The sequence below is a fragment of the Lottia gigantea genome, assembly GCF_000327385.1.
Source record: "Lottia gigantea unplaced genomic scaffold LOTGIsca_26, whole genome shotgun sequence".
In the NCBI taxonomy this organism is placed as follows: Eukaryota; Metazoa; Mollusca; class Gastropoda; family Lottiidae; genus Lottia; species Lottia gigantea.
The window spans coordinates 233,676-257,641 of record NW_008708797.1 but is presented as its reverse complement, the minus strand read 5'-3'; the positions used below and the strand labels follow the sequence as shown (position 1 = coordinate 257,641).

Here is a 23,966-nt window from a genome sequence, read left to right as displayed (position 1 = left end):
CTGCAACAATAGACTATAGTCTAGTAATTGAAATGTGACTATGTATTGATGAGTAGGTATATAGTGTTATGTATCAAAATAATAATTGCTACAAAGGATTGTCTAAAATCAGGTTCAACTACATTTATATTTATATACATAATATTTGGTGAGTATACAATAAAAAATTTGCAGACAACCATTAAAAGGTGTTACTATAATTAGAATATAATAGGAACATAATCAACAAATGGCATCATGAGCATATGACTATGAAATCGTTTAAAGTTAATGACTTAGAAAGTGATAGCAAAAAATTTATAAATGATTCAAGATTCTTTTGCATCTTCAGCAGGTTGAGTTTTGAGTTCAATAACACAGTCTGTACCAGGATATGACGGCAAGTTGAGACTATAGCGCTGCTCTAATGTTTTAGGTATAAATCTGCCACCAAGATAATGGTATTTGCCTTTGAAGAGTTTTGCACATAATTTCGGAGCTGTAAGAGATATGAGTAGCTCTGGTTGAATGCCTTCAGGGTCACCATTTTCTACATCCCAACCTAAAATACACACCAATATCTATTTGAAAAAAAGGAAAGACACCTGAATCAAATCAAGAGAGGACTTTCTCATCTTGACAAAAACAACATAATATACAATACTTGTGTCAAGCACAATTAGTGACCTAAAACAAGGTTAGCTTTATTGACACAATAATTTAAATTTATATCTTTCAGCACAAATAGTATTTGCACCTGATTTAGCTGTTAAGTATTTGCAACATAGAAAATTCTGAATAAATACATGTTTGTTTTCCAATGTCTTCGGTCAAAAAATTTCTTTTTTTTACTATATCACTATATTTTTACCTCTAAGAATGTCATTGAGATTTTTGTATTGACACAGATTCATGTTCTTTTTTGATAATGCAATGCATTTTTAAGGTTTTATATATTTTGAACTACTAGGTTTAATTTTATCTATACAATATAATTAGGTTATCTATATTTAACACAACCACTCTAATTACCAAAAAGATATTTTAGTACAAGTTTATTATTTAATGACTATTCCCAGACAATATCATAATTAAAGTAAAGCTGATATCTCGGTTAGTAGTACCTATTTTGGTATGTGAGTAATAACATTTAGAGTAATTGTTTAATTCAATCTAAAATATGTTATCTTGGTTGGTGATAGTCTGTAGCCTCAAGTTAAATCTACTCTACTATATTCTCAGATCACAATTTCAATCAGAACTACATTGTAAATAACATCTACTGATGATCTGATGACAAATCAAGTGTTAACCTAACTCTAACCTGACTGAGCTATTACTTCCAGATTCTAAATCCTCATTTTACACTTCACTGATAACATCAGTCACCTTCAATAAAATACAACATAATGTTTGTTTCTATTGAAAGGATTCAGTTCCAAACAGTTAAGTCTTATTATTCCCAAGATTTGTTATTATGTTTATGTTTAGAATATTTAATGTTGAAGAACATTAGTCCAGACATTTTAACAGAACAAAACCTTCAAAAATATATTGTATTCTGAAGATAAAGCAAACAATAAACATAGATAATATAAATGAATATAGCAATAAAAAACTTTCATAACTAAGGGCAAAATTGGTTTATTTTTGCTTATCCAAGACATATAAATCCTACATGTTTTTATTTGAACTTGATATTTTTTAATATCCCAAAGATATGGCAACTAAAACAGATCAAAATCATTATCAACTGTAACTAACTTCTGACCAAATCTAAAAACTTCAGTGATTTAAGTTAAGCCATTTGTGTGAAGAAATAACTATATTTCCAGCATTTATGATAGCAATAAAATCAAACTTGTTCTAGGTGAGTTTTTTGGATGGTCTGAACATCAATGTTTCAAAAAACATTCGTGATTGCAGGTGATCTGCCTTAAAATAAGTCTGTTATGCAATTATATTTTAAAAAGTTCTATAAAATTTGTCTGCTATTAGTACCTTATTTCAATTCAAGTGAAAAGTGTTCAAAGAGAAATAATTACCTGAGGGAACATCAATACTACAAATAGGTACAATATTCTGTATGGCTTTCAGTTTATCTAATATTACAGCTGATTCTGGACGGGTAGGTCCTTTATAACTAAATCCAAATAAAGCATCAATAACCAGGTTATAGGAGTCTGTAATCAACTCTGGATGTGAGGGGAAGAATGATAGAAACGGCATATCCATTCTCTCACACTGTAATCTTAGATTGTTAAAGATTGGTTTATTTGGTTGTTTGGGATAGAAAATGGATGGTTTGTAGCCCTGAAATGACAATTCCATTCAAGAATAAGTATTTTGATACTAGATTGTATTTGAGTAGCAGTTTCAGGTTGCATCGTTTCATTATAACACTTGATGTTAACAGGGTAAATACACAAAATAGATCCAAAATGCATAACAAATTCCACTACATAGAGATGTATGAAAATATAAGAAAATTTATTTTGATCTGCACAGCTATAACTTAACTGTTAAATACCGCCAGTACAGTCACATTTAGTAGGTTTAGAAGATAATTTAACCAATAATGTGATATGGTTCAATTTAACAGAACTACTACTGGGTGAGGAATAAAACTAAATTATTATTTGTGTATATCTGAATTTCTTGAGTTACAACAAGATTTAATTTCATCAAAGTATTGGCAACTCTGAATAAGTTTGAAATCCCAGACGTGTGGGATATTTTACATTTATGTTATATTAAAATAGGAACTATCTAGGGGAAAATAATAATATTTCAAGGAATATACTTGATCAAATTGTATTCTTTCAATAAAAACTGTGTAGGGAAATTTAGCAAGATATATTTCAAGGGACAGATCCTATTTATGATTCTTGATGATACAATTGATGTCTATTACTATATATCATGAATCATGTATCACAAGACACAAATCTCATATACATTTATACAAAACCACATAGCACAGATAAACTCAAATACCCAGCAAATACAACATACTAAATTACCCATTATTCCAAATGTGTTTTTTATATATGTGCTGTTTGATATAATATTAATCATTTTAATCATACTGATGGCATTTAATAGAATTTTATATCTTGTGTAATATTAGAAAGAGTAATACACAATTAATAATATATAGATAGATAACAATAACAATATATATACATAACAATATTATCTCAACTTCATCTTAATTTTCTTTATTCAACTCAAATATTGTTTCATTATCATCAACAATAGTATCTTGTAATATGTCATTTAACTTTTCTATTATCTGAAGATACTTGGACGGCGGTAGTGTTGTAGATGGCAGATTTCTATATATTCTAGTTGGCATAGGCGAATTATTCCTGTTTCAAACGTTTATTGTATGTGTGCATTTCTTCCTATTGCTATATATAAATATTGCTCCTCGGCCTGAAACTGATTTGTATCATTAAAATCTCTCTTAAATTTCAACATCTCTATGTGACTATGGGTAACATTAGGGAAACTTCAGATACCTGTGATTTTATATTATCTCTTATCATTATATCAAGATTTATTTCTCGGGTTGAATTGTACAGATAACAAACAGACAGTGTGTATTGAATGAACACCTCATATTACTATAATATTTAAAGATAAATAAGCAGTTGATTGCAAAAGGGAGGATTTAAAAAAAAATTGAAAGTTCAACACTGCTAATGTAAGGTTTAAAAAACAATGTGTTTGACTCATTTTACTCCATCACGCTAAGGTCATGCATTCTACAAACATAACTTAAATATTTTCATTTAAAAGTTGTATGTAAAAAACATATTATGTAGTCATTATGGATGGATATTTAAACTGAAATTCATCATTTTTTCCTTTGTGGTCACCTTGTCCACCTACAGAATTGTTAACCTAATGAAAAAACACTCTAAATTTCCACTAGAGACAAGTTAAGCTCAGAATTTACAAAAGAAAGAGTAAATATTTTCAAGAGAAATTGACTCTATTATACTCTTCGAAAATAAGTTTAGCTTAAAAAATGTAGCTATGTAACGCATATGATTTCAAATTTTACACATCAATTGTGGATATTTGTATTTATTATAAATCAATCCTACAGAAGCCAAAATAGTGAAATTTTATTACCCCTTTGTGCTTTCAACCAATTCATATAGTTTTTTCTATATCTTCTACAAGAGTTTGTAGTTCGAATGTCTTCTCCGTTTCTCTTAAATCAAATTTGCTCCTCCAGTAAAAACAGTGATATAATATTAATAGCTGGACATGATTATAGTGAAATGTAAGATAGAATATTACAGTCCCCTATTATTATTATCATATGATTTATTGTTAATTAGGGAAATACAACTAAGCTTACATACACAGTAATATTTATACAAGTATTTCCATACATCTTACTCCTGGTGGTGTAGGTATCTACAAATTTTACAAGCTGAAAATATCTCATGTAATATGTACAGACTGTTATATGACTGATGTATAACTCAAAATCTCTCACACCACCACCCAAGGCCTTGTATCCTGTGTAATCCTTAAAACATAAATGCATTATTAAAAGCTCTAAAAAAACTTCCAGAAATGAGCATTATCTATTTAACGCCATTATAGCAGAATGAACATTTTGGATCCACAAACATTGTTATGTGCATTTTCATTCAATAGCAACTTTTGCTTTTATTACTATTGACCCAGGTGAACCTGAACCCAGCATTTTTGATCAAACACCATAATCATAAAATTGTCATGTTTTTCTTTGAATCCAACAATGAATGAATTCTATCCTGAAGACACAGTCAGGTCAATACTTTGATAATCATTTGTATTGAAAATAGGTTCAGTCCTTCATCCATGGTCTAAGAGATTTAGTTTTCACATGCCTTCTATGAAATATAACTGTAGCAAAGCAGGAAACTCTGTAAACTACATTCTCTCTACATAATGGAAAATAATTTGTTCATTATGGATGTGTTGTAAATAATGTCATTTACTATTTCAATTATACATTATGTATATATTTCATTATGTAGTATTAACATGCAAGGATGTACATAATGGTAGAAAGTTTATCTTTATTTCAGTTATTTGATAGCATTATGTCTAATTATCATGTCTAGGTCAGACCTGTGAAATGTGTTTGTTCCAATTTATACATGTTATAAGCCCCAGTTACATTAAAAAACGTATCTGTTCTCAGAACAGTTTTTAGAAGATGAGAAATTAGTAGAGTAAACAATCCAATGTCCTGAGGATAGTTCTATTTTCAGATTACAGAGGGGAGGTGGTCTCAGAACAGAACTGATAAATTTGACACTCAATGATATCCAGTTTGTAGTGCATGGTTTTTGGCATTATTTTCTATATTTTACATAAAACAGCTGAAGAGAATTGTTTTTGTTTCCATCCAAGTAACTAGGTTATATATAATTACCTCTTGTGTGAAGAGTTCCATTAAAATGCATTTGAGAACAACAGATCTTGTACACTATTATTTCAAAACTGTTCAACTAGTAGTACTTTAAACAGTAAATATTTATAAGTTTAAAGTGTCCTGGCTGTGTATTTCCCATCCAAAGACATCCTAGCGCTAAGATCGTAATGGTCTAGACTGACAACATAACATTTCTTAGCATACTAAAATGTAAATGAGAATTGAATTACTTACAAATAGTTTAAGATGTCTCGCACAGACTAAACCATCACCACCATTATTACCAGGTCCACAACACACCAATACAGCACCATTATCTTTGGTCATTAGATCTCTTGGATAACACTGAAATTAGTATAAAGTCATCATTTATATTTTCAGTTTATATCAGAATAGTGAAATACTGGACCATTTATTTCTTGGATTTTTGTAGTCCAAATGTGCCTTATGAAAACCATCAAAACATAATACATCAACTTACATTCCTCTGATTGTACATTCACGTTAACCTTATCAACAACATCAAAATCTATGATATTGTACATTCACATTGACTTTATCAACACCATCAAAACCTAACTGATCATACAATCACATGGACTATCAACACCACCAAAACTTAACTGATTGTATATTCGCATTAACCTTACCAACACCATCAATATCTACCAGATTGTACATTCACATTGACCTTATCAACACCATCAATATCTACCAGATTGTACATTCACATTGACCTTATCAACACCATCAATATTTACCAGATTGTACATTCACATTGACCTTATCAACACCATCAATATCTACCAGATTGTACATTCACATTGACCTTATCAACACCATCAATATCTACCAGATTGTACATTCACATTGACCTTATCAACACCATCCATATCTACCAGATTATACATTCACATTGACCTTATCAACACCATCAATATCTACCAGATTGTACATTCACATTGACCTTATCAACACCATCAATATCTACCAGATTGTACATTCACATTGACCTTATCAACACCATCAATATCTACCAGATTGTACATTCACATTGACCTTATCAACACCATCAATATCTACCAGATTATACATTCACATTGACCTTATCAACACCATCAATATCTACCAGATTATACATTCACATGAATAGTAGATTTCATTGTGTCTTTTGTGCCTCTTTACTTGCAGCATTTTACCACTGATTTGTCAAATGACAGTAGAAGTGCACTGTCCATAGCTTTAGGCCTGTAGAAGGATTAAATCTTACATATACTTGTTCTTTTGATTTTAATACTATATATTGTGACTATCTGTCAAGCACTATTTTTTTTTCATTTGTAATCCATTTCTTACTGTGTTTTCTTTTTATTGGATTTGTTTTCAGACAAGTGTATTCCTGAATGACCAGCCTCTGATGTGTACACTACCAGAATCACTTGATCATGTGACAATCTGCACATAATACCAGTAAATTAAGCTTCCATTAAAAACCATGTTATGTTGCAAAGCACAAGCCAAACTGTCATGGTAGACCATTTTAACTGTTGAAGACTTAATCAGATCAGAGTAGTTGGTAAACAGAAGAGAAAGCCCACAGTGTAAGTACTGTCTGACCTGTTGTCATTAGTTTCAATGTGAGTTTGCCTAGACCTAACAAGCACCAGATAAACAGATCACAGTCAGTTATCTCCCCTATTTTAACATGAACTGAATGACACCATGGATATGATTCAAGTATCAATGACAACCAGTAAGTTTATAAATTACAGTTGATTGAATAAGACACAGAAACCACAAGAACTTCTATTTTGATTATGCTATCATTATTTGAATAAAAAATGTACCAGTATCTAAATATGTTTAATAGAACTTTTAAAATTTATATTATTCCATTTTTAATAATTTATATGTATGCTAAATTTTATTTCATTCTAGTTAATGTTCAATGAAGTTCAAGGACACTCGAAGATGACAAATTCTTGAAAAATAACTTACTCTGGCTATTGCTATAGCACAACTATAGCCTGCTAGTTCCATCAACTGATCAACACTAAAAGCATATTCATCAAATAATTCTTCATCAATCTTCTTTGCTTCATCTTGACTGAAATAAAAAACAGTTTAAACTGAATATCTTTGAGTGACAGTTAGTAAACAGATCATTAGATAAATAAGAACACTATTATGAATATATTCTTCTCCTTCCTTTAATTTTAGCAACATTTCATTTCACATACAGGAATCATTATCAAACATAAACAAAGATACAGTTAAAACATGTTTACTAATCATTCTGCTGAAAAATACATTGTTTTAAAAGAACCAAAAACCAAACATTGTGTAAGCTTGCTATCTGTTGATGGTAGCATCTGACTGAAACTGGGTTGAAATTTCAAGGCCCTACAATAGAAGTATAACTTGTCATCCATGTAATTGTCTTTTTGTTTATTTGTATGTTTTGGTTGTATCTTGATGATGGTCGATTTTGTATGCCTAATTTTGTACCATTTTGTAATAAAGATATTATTAATATTATTATAAGACTAAAAAAAACATGTGACTATCAGAGATATTAGAGCTATAAATCCTTTTGAGGAATTGACAACAGATGGCATTGCACCACGTTTTCTGAATTACTGCTGCCATTACCATCAACAATACATTTTTCATTTATCGTAGACGAACTAGCTATCAAATTTCTTAAAACAGCTTTATCTCTTTAGATCATCTTTCAATCTTCTTATGTCATGCAGCCTATTGTATTTTATTCTTTTAGAATTAAATCATCTTTGAAGAGACATAAGAAGATCAGTGAAACTTAAACATATTGGAAAGATACAAGATAAATGCAGAAATAAGAAACACAATCAAATGAATCTTCTACTTGTGCAGGTCCTTTACCATATTTTATACACTACCAATCTAAAAATCAATGGAGACTAATTTAATTTTTTTAACCATAGACAACAGTTTGTCAGAATATATAACAATAGCCTCTCAACATGGGAGTACAACTTCATAATGAAAACTTTCTATTGATTATTATCAATCAACAAGATAGCATTTTGCTTTACATAAGCTCAGTTGAAGAATGTATGTAAAATAACAATTATATTCTAACAAAGCATATTAGGGCCAGACAAATTTTGTATAATGTTCTACAGCAGGAGAGAAAAAAAACAAATTTGTGTGAAAAGTGGTAGACTAAAAAAAACTTAAAAAAAACCAAGAAAACCTGAATTTTCCTACACTCTCAGTATTGATTTAATCAAATATCAATAATAGGAGTTTCTGATGGTGATGATTTTTTTGTTTCATTTGGAATGAAGGTTGTATTTTTTCTCCAGTGGAGCTGATTTTGTTTGTTTTTCATACTGATTTCTGGAGAATTGAGGTAGGAGGATCTGAAAACAAGAAAATAACTTGGTCTGGTATAAGATGTGGAAAATTTCCTGGTTCCTTTCAACCTTCAAGAGATAAAACATGTATATAACTGCAGTGTTATCTTAAGAATTATCAAGATAATAGTAAATACAATAAATGTTAAAGGTTGATTAGTCATTGCATGTCTGCAGTTCATTAGAACATATTATCTCCAATATAATAAATCTTCAATAATCAAATCCTGACATTCTGCTTAGGTATTTATTTCCTTCTCTAGTAACATACATGCAAAGTTCATTTCAAATCCAACTGTGACAGACATTTATGAAATTAACAGAATACCAGTCTGTAATCATTGTTCAATGTACAAATTCATCAAAAATTGCTATTATTGCACAATAACTCATTTTAGTGACATGTCTGAAATTCTGATCTACATGGTTTTTTATGTTTTCCACCTATGATCTAAAAGAATTGCCATGCAACACATGTTCTAGGTCAATCAAATATTAAACCAATCTAATGCTCTGTTCAATGAAATTTCTACTGATCACTTGTAAGGAATGTGAGATATTCAGGTTACACATTAACTTGTAACCTCTGCCCATTTGGGCTTGGTGTATAAATTGGCTTACTCTTAAAATGCTATAGATATTAAACTCATAACAGTTCAGTTAATAAATTGATAAATTCATGCATCATATTTTCATTGAATCGTTTTAGAAATGATAAAAAAGGTTAATATCAATTCATAATTATACTTCCAATAAAATAGGTAATGAAATTATAAATTTGTATGAATAATATGAATTGTAAATAAGAGGAATTCTGGTGTAACCAATGTGAGCAAAATATTTATTGTGAATTGCTTGGTTGCAATAATTTCAATTCTCAATATTTTATTGACCTAAGGTTTTGTTTTGTTAATGTCTGCTCTAGTCAACATTATTGTTGAAAAATATGACAAAAGCCGAATAAAATAATGAATGGTTTAAGCGGATACTAATAAAGTTACTGAAATGTTTTATTCATCATCTGATAAAGCTCAAATATTTGTAAAGGCCTGTTAATAATATTAGGTGTAACAGGAAAAACTGAACAGACTATGGCATCTCTATTACTAAAGTCTGGAGACTTAAATGGTAACAAATATTCCTTTAATCCCTTAAAAAATATCAAAGCAATATATAAAGAAAATCAGAACTAAACGAGGTTATTATTCTAAGACTTTCTTGAACAGACATTTTGAACGTTACAGATCGATAAAATTTATTGCTTGTATTGTAGAAGACAGCTTTAAAAAAAAATATCCATTGTTTAGAAAATAGGGTGGCTTTCAAACAAATTATGACATAAAAGAAACCATTACTCAAGGATTTTATGCTTAACTGTTTTTAAAAACATGACTGAAAAAGTAATTATCAATATTGAAGCATGTAAAAATAATAAGATCAAAGCTTATTGGAATCATGAATTTTATATTCTTGATACAGAATTTGTGGAATAATTCAATCAAAAATATTTTTAACACCATGGCTTATATACAGTTGGTTGGTTTAGTTATTTATTTCCAAAGAACAATAGACCATCATATTTTTAACTGTATAGGAAAGCTGCTGAGGATTCGATGCTGCTTGCTCACTAACCATAGGTCCATAGTACAATCCTGCATTAGGATGAGATGGAACAGTCAGATTGTTAGTGCTAATGACAGTGCATATTTAAAATGTTTTGACAATTGGAAATTTAAAAGGAGTATTCTGATTGACAGAATTTTGCCTGTTTTCAATAGTTCACTCAAGAGAAGCATTGGTTAGCTCAAATTCAACCAGCTGGCATCAATAGTAGAACGTGACAGTGGGGGATGACAATCATTCAGAATACACTATCTTACACTATAGAAAGTCAACACAACCTCATGTGTCAATATAAAAATGTTGTAATGACCATAAATATTCATACTTAACAATCACTTTCATATCCAAACTAGTGATAATGTCTTTACCTTATGTAGCTAAAAGCAACTTTTGATGGTTTATTTCTGAAATATTTTCCCAGATTTTAAATCTAATACATGTGATTTCTGCATTTGGATCTTGAATCTGATGATCACATATGACAAAAACTATAAACGAAGATAATATGAGCCAGGAGGGAACTAGTTGGCATATGATAAAAGTAACCAATAGAATTCAAAGCTAGTTGTTAGTCCTTCACATTCAATTTCTCCTTCAAATAACCAGTAATAACTCATCATTTCAACCTAATTATTTCCAAAATGTCAAAATCCCTGTTCAGCAATTTCATTTCCAAATCTCTCTCTCCAATCAGTCTATCATCAACATCCAGCGATTAAATAACAATATACCCATCCTTATAGTCTTAGCAAAGATTTCAACATTCTTATCCAAATTAAGTCTGCCAGGAGAAGATTGGAACCACTTGTAATAATCCTTTAGATAAGAAATGAAAGTAGACACATATTCAGGGAAGATCTCCCTGCTAATTGCTTGATCTTTAGAAAAGAACTTAGAAACATTCTGATGGCGATTTTATCTTGATAACAGGCTGTAAGAAGGAAATTAGACAACTTGTTTTTTATCCTCTTACTGAAATGAAAATCGTGCAGACGTCATACTTACAAATATATCTGTGCATTTGATCAATTGCTAGACTTTTAAGCCACAAGTTCTTTATTGGCTTGATTTGCTGCCTATATTTCCTGTATAATTTTTTTGTTTTCATAAACTTTAGTTAGGTAGTGGAGTTCCACATTCTCATTGGACAACATTTACAAAGTAAAATCTATGTGTATCGAGCCAAAGTTATGCAACCAGCTGAGGGTATGAACAGTGGTATGAAACCATAGACATGATTATATCTAGCTGAAACCAGTTACATGTATTTAGCTCAAGGTTAGAAACCACAGACATGTATCTAGATATATAAAACCAGATACACGTATTTAGCTCAAGATATGAAACCAGATACATGTATTTAGCAAAAGAGATGAAACCAGTTATATGTTTTGGGCTGAATGTATGAAACCACAGACATGTATCTATAGATATAAAACCAAATATATGTATTAAGCTAAAGAGATGAAATCAGATACATGTATTTAGCTAAAGATATAAAATCAGATAAATGTATTCACATAAAGTCTTGAAACCAGATACATGTATTCACATAAACTTCTGAAACCAGATACATGTATTCACATTAAGTCTTGAAACCAGATACATGTATTCACATAAACTTCTGAAACCAGATCCATGTATAAAACCAGAAATATGTATCTATCTGATGTTATGAAGTCAGATTGTATTAAGATACATGTATTCAGACAGAAAAAAAATAATTTCAGAAATTTCATGTCATCTTTCTCCAATCTAGGTCAATGTTAATCAATGAAAACAATTCAATTTTCCTTATGGCCAACTTGAACAAGCTTTTGACAAGATTTTTTACTGATAGACATCTACTCTTAACTACCAATTTCTATCAAATATGACAACTACAGAAACACTAGAGATTGATGAAGTACATACAAGTTATTTAAAGATTAATTCTCATGACATTCAATTTTCTAAAAACACCATTTTCTTTCAGCTTCAACGCACACAACTACATGAATAGAAAAATAATCTTTTGTATTAAGCAAGATGTGTTGTATGAAATTGCATCTTTTTCAAAAAACTATTAAATGTTATTTCAATTATAAGTTTTATTAGTGATGTTACGATTGTTGCAGACAACTGATTATCGGTCTTGGAAAGTCAAAAGATGCTTGTAATCAATTCTCAATCGAACGACCGAGAACAACTGATTGTATCAACTCACTTTGAGGATGGGCAGGTATCAAACACGTATATCTTGTGAGCAAAAGGGTCAAGTATTTTCAAACACTTTTCTACTTCATTTAAAAATATATCTTTCAGAAGTCAAACTTTTTATAATATTATCATTTATAATTTATCTTTAACATCAATTTATAATATTCTAATGTTCAAATTAAGAATGTAAATATTTAAATAATTTATCATCAAGTTTCCATTGATCAGCATAGATAGAATAACCAGATCAGATCCATTCACATGACATTGAGAAAAACAGCCTCTCTTCAGAAATTTTATGACTTCAAAGTTTGATTAAGTGTTTGGTAGCATAGGATAAGCTCCAGTGGATTCAGTTAGACTGCTTGGTCCTGTTCAGTTAAACTGCTTTGTCCTGTTCAGTTAGACTGCTTGGTCCTGATCAGTTAAACTGCTTGGTCCTATTCAGTTAGACTGCTTGGTCCTGTTCAGTTAGACTGCTTGGTCCTGTTCAGTTAAACTGCTTGGTCCTGTTCAGTTAGACTGCTTGGTCCTGTTCAGTTAGTTGCTTTGTCCTGTTCAGTTAAACTGCTTGGTCCTATTCAGTTAGACTGCTTGGTCCTGTTCAATTAGACTGCTTGGTCCTGTTCATATAAACTGCTTGGTCCTGTTCAGTTAGATTGCTTGGTCCTGTTCAATTAGACTGCTTGGTCCTGTTCAGTCTGCTCCTGTTCAGTTAGAATGCTTGCCCCTCTTCAATTAGACTGCTTGGTCCTGTTCAGTCTGCTCCTGTTCAGTTAGAATGCTTGCCCCTCTTCGATGCAACTGCTAGCTCCTGATAAATATTACATCGCATTTTGCAGAAAATTGTATCACAAACTGTGATGTGATACCGCTTATTTTGTTCCCTGAAAACACACACAGGTAATGTTATCAAAAAAACAATTAACAACCAAATAACACAGGATACATAGGTAAATCAATGGAAGCCATAAAAGGGATATAACAATAACAATTCATTGAACCAGCTACGCAAACAGAAACAAGTGGTTGCCTAGCAAGATACGCCCACTTTCTTGATTAATTTTCAATATATCAAGGGTAGTCACCTATCTGTGTCAAAAAATTAATTTGTGCAAGATATTGTTGATTTAAACAAACACACATTATTTAATAAAATTCTGACATAAACTGTCACCTCTAACGCTAAAAAATTTTGATGCGTTTTACTAAGTCATGAGCAATAACTTAAATTCCGTTGATCGAAAAATTGTCAAATTTAATCTTGACTAAGATCTCATCATTATAATTGATACCAATTTTCATTTAAATCGGATGAAAACTGTAGTCTCTATTGAGTTTACAAACAAATTTTGACGCATTTTTCATAAATCAAGGGCAATAACTCAAAAACCATTCATCGAAAGATAGCCAAATTCAAACTTGCCCAAGATCTCATCATTATAAATATTCACACCAAATTTCATTGAAATTGGATAAAAACTGTAGTTTCTATTGTGTTCACAACAAAATTTTGACGCGTTTTTCATCAAGGGTAGTAACTCAATAACCGTTCATCGAAAGATCGTCTAATTCGAACTTGTCCAAGATCTCATAAATATAAATGATCACACCAAATTTCATTCAAATCAGATGAAAACTATCGTGTTCACAAGCCAATTTTGACGCGTTTTGGCTAAGTCAAGGTGACAACAATATACGTCCACATTATAATGTGGGCGTATAAAAATGCTATTTTGGATTGGTTTTCCAAATCACACCAAATATGTCATACAAATGTCAGAATCTGACATTCCATCAAGGTGAATTTGTATACAGACTTCATTAAAACAGGATCTAAACTGTATTTCCTATCATATTACCAGCTTAATGAACAGATTTTATGATAAAATTACCTGATTAACCTTTTTAATTGAGAAATCTCTACATGTTTTTTGCCTGCACAATTATCAATTTCCAAGCAGTCATTCACAAAAATGTCAATATCAATTTCATCATTGCCTCAAACTATCTTCAATTATGTTAGATCTCATTTCGTTTTTTTTTTTTCATTTATACTTTCAATCTTTATTTTGACATTCCAAGACAGACGATATTTTAAGGAAGCATTTTAGTTTTATAAACATTGCCTTTAGGCACAAGTCTGCCTCACTTGAAATTTAAATGTCATGTCTGAAAAAAAGTGATTGTAATCTGGGTAAAAGACAAATTTTCTTTTAATTTCAGACCAATTACAAATTGAACCAAATAATGCTCACAAACTGGACAAAAATTGAAAAAAATAAATGCCTAAAATAAAGACATTGAGTGATTATGGCAAGCACAATAATATCAAACAGAATGTTGTCAAAGTTCATGTTCATATACTAGCAGAAAAAAAATTGACACAAAGTTATGAATGCACAGACAGATTTAACTCAAAGATTTAAAAGGTCATCTGATGGTAAAACTGCTACACATACTACATAGTTCCACCTTTCTACTCATAAATTAGAAGCACTTAAATAAATATGCTTCTATTAAATGGAGATCACATTTGTCAGGCAAGAAAGAGTGATCTAGTGATAATCTCTAATTCACTACAATGAGTATCTCTTATAAAACCTTATACTACAATACCAAATCAGCTGTCTCCACCAATACTGGCTTTTATGTGAAACTTGATCAATATGGGTTGAAAGAGGTTAAGAACATTGGTTTAATTCTCTATCTATAGTTCTATGTTGTCAGTAATTGGTCTCATTATTACTTTATTAAAGTCTCAATCAATGATATGGTGCTATTAGTTCTTTATAATAGAGTTTTAATCAATGGTAAATAATGTGTTGGTTGCGGCTGTCTATTGAATACCTTTAAGGTAAAGGATTAACTGGACTTCAATATTATACAGACAAATCTATATCGGATTGACAAATATAATTCCATTAACTTTTCAGACAAATAATATAGCAGTACTAATATTACTACTTAACAATAGATCACGTATGAAAAGGAATGTAGATACAACTTGTAGTGTGAAGGAGCAATTATTTTGGTAGTGCTGCTAATATTCAAAGATTTAGTATTTGAGGGCTCTAAGCAGCTGAAAAGCAAATTTTAAAAGTTAAGCAACACTTTTAAGAACAGTGCTATTAAGATGAAAAGCTTCAAAGGAAAGCTGTTTCACAGCATAGATCAACAATATAAGACACTGATAATTGGAAACAGTGCCACGAAAAGGTCAATATGAAGTGTTGGTTATGCTTCGATAAAGTCATTTGTTGTAAGATCGCCATCCCAAAGAGTGACATTGTAAAGAAAAGGGCTTAGATATTGTCATCTTTTGTGAGACAGTGTCATGTGGAGAAGTGACCTTAAAGATCAGTAATGGTGATAAATACAGCTTAGATACAGTTGGTTGTAGTGATCATCAGTGAAGTACCATCAGGAGAAAAGATATTGATGAGAAGTGTTGTTAAAATAGTTCTGGAGAACTGATTTATATTGAAAGTGATTTACCATCATGTCCATGCTTGAAGCTAAAGGTGGTCCAATAATTAATTCCATATACAATGGAAGCTTTATGTGAATTTAATAATGTCCATAGAACATGTGAGTTATATATCAGACATAACAGCATGAAGAATCCACAGAAGCACACTAATCTGCGCGACTAACATACACAAAATAAAATTACGTGAAGTCCTACTAGGAATTTCTTTTAAAATCTGACCTATGGTTGGAATGGCTACCAGAAATTGTCCTAATAATATGATATATTTTGACGGTAGAAATAATTATCATCAAGGACAAGGACACGAATCTTTCTCTTGATTAAGTCTTAGTCACATAAAGTCAACAGAAGACACTCATTAGAAAGTTGTTAATAGTAAATCTACCCTAGGGACATAGTCAATAGCTCATCTGTAAACAACATTACTTTCAAGAAGATTAAAGGCAACACTTGCAGAAGGACAGTTTTTCTGACACCAAATTCATGGTAAATTAACTCTTTTACGATTACATGAGTAATTTCTAGATATTAGGTTTAAAATAGAACAATTTAAAATATATTTATCAAAGTTCAGGAATCATTCACTCATTAAAAGTGAAAGTGAAATTTGACTTTTTATCTTTATCCAAAGTTCAACAAGAATGTATCGTATTAAATAACTTTAGGATACAGGCTAAATTGGTAAACTTTACCAGTAGACTGTTGATTAACAATGCTTTTGAACAAAGAATGTTTGTCATTTGCATTGACATATTGACTTAATTATCATCCAGAAATTACAATACAAGACGAAGATCATACTCTTGACCATCGGTGGCAATAAAGCTATACTTGTTTTGGGCAGATGAAATGGACCTTTTGATATAGGTTTGATGATCTTACTTAAAAAAAAAATAGGTCTTAAAGTTGCATTCAATTTTTCTTTACTTTATTAGAAAAGAACATACAAAATAACATTGCGTTTAAATACAGCTAATTCAGATTTGAAATACAGTTTATTCTGATTTGATATACAGTTTATTCTGATTTGAAATACAGTTTATTCTGATTTGATATACAGTTTATTCAGATTTGAAATACAGTTTATTCTGATTTGAAATACAGTTTATTCAGATTTGAAATACAGCTTATTCTGATTTGAAATACAGTTTATTCAGATTTGAAATACAGTTTATTCTGATTTGAAATACAGTTTATTATGATTTGAAATACAGTTTATTCTGATTTGAAATACAGCTTATTCAGATTTAAAATACAGTTTAATCAGATTTGAAATACAGCTTATTCTGATTTGAAATACAGTTTATTCTGAATTGATATACAGTTTATTCTGATTTGAAATACAGTTTATTCTGATTTGAAATACAGCTTATTCTGATTTGATATACAGTTTATTCTGATTTGAAATACAGTTTATTCAGATTTGAAATACAGTTTATTCTGATTTGAAATACTGTTTATTCTGATTTGAAATACAGCTTATTCTGATTTGAAATACAGTTTATTCTGATTTGAAATACAGTTTATTCAGATTTGATATACAGTTTATTCTGATTTGAAATACAGCTTATTCTGATTTGAAATATAGCTTATTCTGATTTGAAATACAGTTTATTCTGATTTGAAATACAGCTTATTCTGATTTGAAATACAGTTTATTCTGATTTGAAATGCAGCTTATTCTGATTTGAAATACAGTTTATTCTGATTTGAAATACAGCTTATTCTGATTTGATATACAGCTTATTGAAATACAGCTTATTCTGATTTGAACTACAGTTTATTCTGATTTGAAATACAGCTTATTCTGATTTGAAATACAGCTTATTCTGATTTAAAATACAGCTTATTCTGATTTGATATACAGCTTATTGAAATACAGCTTATTCTGATTTGAAATACAGTTTATTCTGATTTGATATACAGCTTATTGAAATACAGCTTATTCTGATTTGAAATACAGCTTATTCTGATTTGATATACAGCTTATTCTGATTTAAAATACAGCTTATTCTGATTTGATATACAGTCTGATTTGATATACAGCTTATTCTGATTTAAAATACAGCTTATTCTGATTTGATATACAGCTTATTCTGATTTAAAATACAGCTTATTCTGATTTGATATACAGCTTATTCTGATTTGAAATACAGCTTATTCTGATTTAAAATACAGTTTATTCTGATTTGATATACAGCTTATTCTGATTTGAAATACAGCTTCTTCTGATTTAAAATACAGCTGTGGAATATAGCTTGTTGCTCCAACTCAATAATTTTGATATAACAATAGATAAGAAGGACATACCAATTATTAAGTAAGGTTCAGTGGACATCTCCTTTAAAAGCTTTCACAGAAAAACAGTAGAGAGAGAATGTAATTACTCTCTACCCTGAGATCAGAATGGTTAATAGCTTGACAAGGTCACATAATAATAACATTAACCCTACAACCTCTCTCATTCTACATTCATAACATTACTGCCACTGATGATTTGACCAAAATAAACTCAAATTTCTTGAATAATGGATGAGTTTATTTATTTGTTGATTGTTAAATCCTTGACCTCAGCAGTCCCTAACTTTGTGTTTACGGTGAAGAAGGAACATTTCTATTTTCCAAGTACTCATATGCCTTCTTATCTTTTAAACTTTTATTTGATCATCTGAATAAATGATAGGCATCATCTTTCTCTTGCTACATACCTACAAACCATTATTGATGACAATTCAACAATCAGATAGAGACCAAAAATAGTTTGACAACAATATATGTTCCAACTTTGTAAGGACTTATAAAAGATATAACTTGCTTTAATCTTAAAAGATAACAGACGTATGAAAACATTGTGAACAGCATAACCTGCTAAAATGACTTTGTGTCACCCTCCTTCCCCCCTGGAATAATAAAACTCATTTGAAGGAATAATGTCAATTTATTACATAATTGATGTTCAAGAATAACAACGTACCTAAACTAACACTTGTATAGGGGCTTAATATACAAACATGCAGCCAAACACATTTGAGATTCCAATGAACTCAAATGAATGGCCCCACTAACTCACTTATTATAAAATACCCACTTCTGTGCAATAAAATATTATGTAAGGAAACATAAAAGTTAATGTCTTTAAGTCCCCAGAGTTTTAAGTTTTAATGTCAAAAGCAACTCTGTATTTTGATTTCAGCTTCATTGAAGAGTTAGGTTAGCTTAAGTCAGCATGTGAAAATCTTGTGACCTTTTAATAAATCATATATGGTCATTATTCCATTCAAGATGGGAAAGGATAATCTGCAGAGGACAAATCTGAGCCTAAGTTGTTATCTTTATTAACAATAATTATTTCTTCCTTTCTTTCGATATGTTATTAGTTAGGGGTCCCACTCGTTGATTGAACGTGAAAACTTTTATAATCTAATGCCTTAATACCTTTTTACCAACCACGATAAGTTTAACCAGTGAAATTGAGTCAAAGGAACAGCCATTTTGGAAGTTAATGGATCATGCATAGAGAACGAAAACAAAAACAGTTCAGAAAATTTCTACAATATTCCCTTAAAAAAAAAAAACTTTAGTCCAATCTAAAATATTTCACATTAGAAGCTCCCTTATAATGGACAGAGATGCTACTAATATTACATCAAAACACCTACTTTTTCATCAAATCAGCATTGACTGAATGTTCTAGAAAGTGAAAATTAATGGTTAAGAATTTCACAAAATGACAGAAAACTTTACATTAGGTATGATTACTCCTTTCGCCCACTTTTAAACCAGGCATTTACTGAGATGAACTTATAAAATTAAAACTCAATGGTTTTGGTCGCAAAGCAATTATGTCACCAGCAAGCATGAAACCTATAGATACAGCTATGTATGTATTGTTATTTTGGAAATGGTCTATCAATTTTCTATAAACAACATCCTTCCTTTCTGTTTATATTAGTACTGAGACGGTAGGTAGGTAGGTTATGAATGTATTTCTACTAACAAATAAATGATGTGTCTTACAGTAGATGATTGAATCTTGTGGGTTGACAAATGATGGTGGTCAATGATCAATCTAAAAGACAAGACACATTCTTTGATGATGTTAGTACTGCCAGGACACTTTCAAAGTATTAATCAAACTAAAGTAGATTAAAAACTTCCACAGACATCCATCATGTTTGTCAAAACACATCTAATTTCTTTCAAATGTGTGGAAAATGACAAAATGATTAAGCTTTAACAGTCCTACAGAGTTTCAGACAGAGATCTGACATTTTGAGAGAATCTCTTACTAAGGTATTGATGTGAAAATTAAAACAGCTCAAAGTTCAACCAGAGTAATGATGTTATGAAATGGTTTGAAGTGTCAGAAAAAGTCAGTTGTCATTAATAATCATTATCAATCACAAAATACCACCTTACACTATTTATCAACAACCATAGTTTGATGGTGATAGTCGTCAACTACTTATTTAATCCAGATCAAATAGAAATTAGACCAATTACTCTGCATGTCATCTATTATAATTGATCAATTGAAAGGCATCATAAAATGCATTATTTAAGATAATTGCCAAATTGATCCAACATGCAATTTTTGTAATATGTTTCAAATGTATCAGTGTATCTTAAAAAAATAAGGCCTTAAAAGAAACAATTCCATTTTGACCACAAATACAGTTAAAACTTTTCTCAATAAGACTAGTCAAGCTTTCTGCCGTTCTGCTTTCTGGAATTGTATAAGTTAGCAAGGAAATTTGAATGTTGTAAATAGAAGCTATATTTGTCCCTTAAAGATAAAGATAGCTTGCCAGGCAAGGTAATATATGCCGACTGGCATCTTTGATTTTGAATACAAATATTTAGCAGTACAGTAACAATCACCAGTATGAAATATTCAACCTTCAGTAATACACTTCTTTTGAACTCTTTAGGGCGATACTGAATAATATTGAGTATGAGTTATTGCCCTAGTTCTTGAAAAGGTGTTCAATTTTTGGCTCGTGAAAACTCTTAAAGGCAAATATTCAATCTTCAGCGCTGGATTGAAGTTTTGTCAAAATCCAGCAAGAATCATGCCTTTTAGTGTTTAAGAGCTAAATTTGAAAGCGTTTTCAAGCACAAGGGCAATAACTCATACTAAATATTTTTCAATTCTTCTGATTTTCGATAGGGTTCATCCTTAAGTGATTACGAACATTCACATCAAGTTGCATCAAAATCCGTCAAGAATTGTGCCTTCTAGAATGGTTACGAGCTAAAAATTGGACGCGTTTTAAATAGCAAGGGCAATAACTGATACTAAATGTTTTTCGATTTTTCTGATCTACAATAAGGTTTATCCTTGGGTGATAACAAACACTCATGCCAAGTTTCGTCAAAATCCGTCAAGAATTGTCCTTTCTGGAGGGTTTACGACCTAAAATTTGAACGTGTTTTCAAGAACAAGGGCAATAACTCATACTAAATATTTTTCGATTCTTCTGATTTTCAATAGGGTTCATCCTTGGGTGATTACGAACACTCATACCAATTTTTGGGTGACATGGGTGAAGGGAATATACGCCCCCCATTTCATGTGGGCGTATAAAAATGGGATTAAATTTGAAATTGAAGATTTTGATTTTGATACCAGTTACAAATTGTCCTAAAAGGACTTCTTTTTATTTGAGAGAAAATATTTTGTACTAGCTTAATTATTAATGTACTCTGACAAATACAAAGTGCAACCATGTGTCTGAAACATCCTGATCTCTATTTTAATCAGTATTATAATCTAGTTTTTGTAAAAAAAAATTAGGTATAGTAGCGAAAAAGGATTGGATTTTATTTTGCTCCATTTTATGGCACTAAGCCGAAAGTTAAATCCCATAAAACTGTGACTGATTTTCAATGTTACAAAGAAAATTTGGTCAAATGGTAGTAGAATATACTGCTTTCAGCTGCCTTATATTACTTATAGCTTTCCATTTGCTTTCTAATTACTAAAACTAATTAGTAGAAATGCTAACAACGATCAAATCTTATTACCATAGATTTATAATGAAATGTCAAATCTAAAAAGTTATTGTTCTTTGAATAGGAATTACGCAATTTTATATCTAAAGGTCTTTTAATCCTTTATTCCTCGACTTTCATTTTTTTCGTGGTTCTTTTGAAATTAAGCTAAAGAGTGCAATAACAAGCAAATTTTATAAATGTCAAAGGCGTCTTCATTGTGATTGATAAAAAGACAACAATGAATGGTTAAAAATACTTCAAGCTAATAAGAAATATATGTAATAGTTGGATCATATTAGGTCAATTTTAGTGGTTAAGATGTGGGAGAAGAGAGAAAAGTCTATGTGCCCACTTCTTTACCACTAAAATTGGGATATACTACTCCTTCCTTTAATTTTAGCAACGTTTTAATTCCTATACCAGAATCTTTATCAAGCATAATAATGTATCATAATAATGTATCATATATATGTATGTTTGATAAAGATTCTGGTATGTGAATTGAACCGGTGCTAAAATTAAAGGAAGGAGTAGTATATCCATAATAGTGCTTTAAAGGCTTGCTGTCAGTCAAAATGTCACTTAACTGTGTAATTAACAATTAAGTGAGACACACTTAATAACAATTTTGACCAATGATGATAGGATGAAAAATTGCGTTAGGCTCTAAATACTGCTTTTTTAGGATGAAACCATGACTGTGAAAGATTCTGCAAAACTGCCTTTAAAAAACATTTATAATAGTGTTTGTGCATATCTACAGATGTTTTAAAAACATAAACACATTCAGTCTAATATATTTGGAGGTAATATCAATTCTGAATGAACATGATATTAAAATAGAGACTGCTTTTTTATTTGTCTTCATATGAATGTGGTTATTATAAGGTTAATAATAGCAGACAAGAAAGGTGTCGTCTCAGATACTGGTACCTTTCATTCTATATCCCATGGTATTTCCTGTTGAATATTGAGAGATTGTATCAGTATCAAGAGTGAAGAGGTTCAAAAAAACTCCTTTGTAAAGCACTGGCCAGAGTCACAAATAAAGATGTCTGCTAGATAAATGATAACTTGCCAGGCAAGGTAACTCCCACTGGCAGCTGTCAGAATTATCTTCATAATAATACAAATTTTCTCATATTTAAGATCTTCATTATGCATTTGTAGTTCAAAAACTTTGAATATCTCATAAACTTACAGTCAGTTATCCTTTTTACACAATATCTTTAAATAATTAAATTAATATCATTAAAAATAACCCAGAAACATTGAATTATCTCACTCCTCTCATATCTTATACTAAATATATTATAAATAATCATCAAATTCACATGAACAAAGTTTAATCAACATAGCCATAGACTTGACTGAGATCTCATTAATATATACATGCGTACAAAGTTTCATCAAGATCGGATAAAAACTGTAGTCTCATTTGACGTATTTTTCTAAGTCAAGGGCAATAACAGCGAAACTGTTCATCCGAATGTTACCATTTGCCAACTCAATTGAGATCTCATTAATATATTCATACATGCCAAGTTTCATAAAGTTCAGATAAAAACTCTATCTTGCCTACAAGCCAAATTTGATGCATTTTTATGAAGTCAAGATAAAAATAGCGATGGCCCATCGTCATACACCTACCATTGTAATGGCAGCCAAGTCATCAAGGTAGTTGACAAGAGCTATCAATAAATGAATATTTCATGAGTAACATTTTCATACTGCACAAGCTTCATTCAAAGACTTTTTTTTTAAGTTTCAACAAGTTTCAGGTGATTCAACCAAGTTTCTTTAAAATCTGTTTAGAATTGACATGTGC

At 30.5% G+C, this 23,966-nt stretch overlaps 1 protein-coding gene across 1 annotated transcript; it reads right to left on the bottom strand.

Annotated features, from left to right (window-relative positions):
• Positions 1–308: 308 nt before the first annotated feature.
• LOTGIDRAFT_117600 (hypothetical protein) lies at positions 309–7,540 on the bottom strand (the record flags this gene model as incomplete). The annotated part of the gene is made up of 4 exons (XM_009055929.1): positions 309–541; positions 2,025–2,292; positions 5,660–5,770; positions 7,424–7,540. Coding segments are annotated over 4 exons (729 nt in total), but the record flags the coding sequence as incomplete, so codon positions are not given.
• Between the last annotated feature and the right edge of the window lie 16,426 nt (positions 7,541–23,966).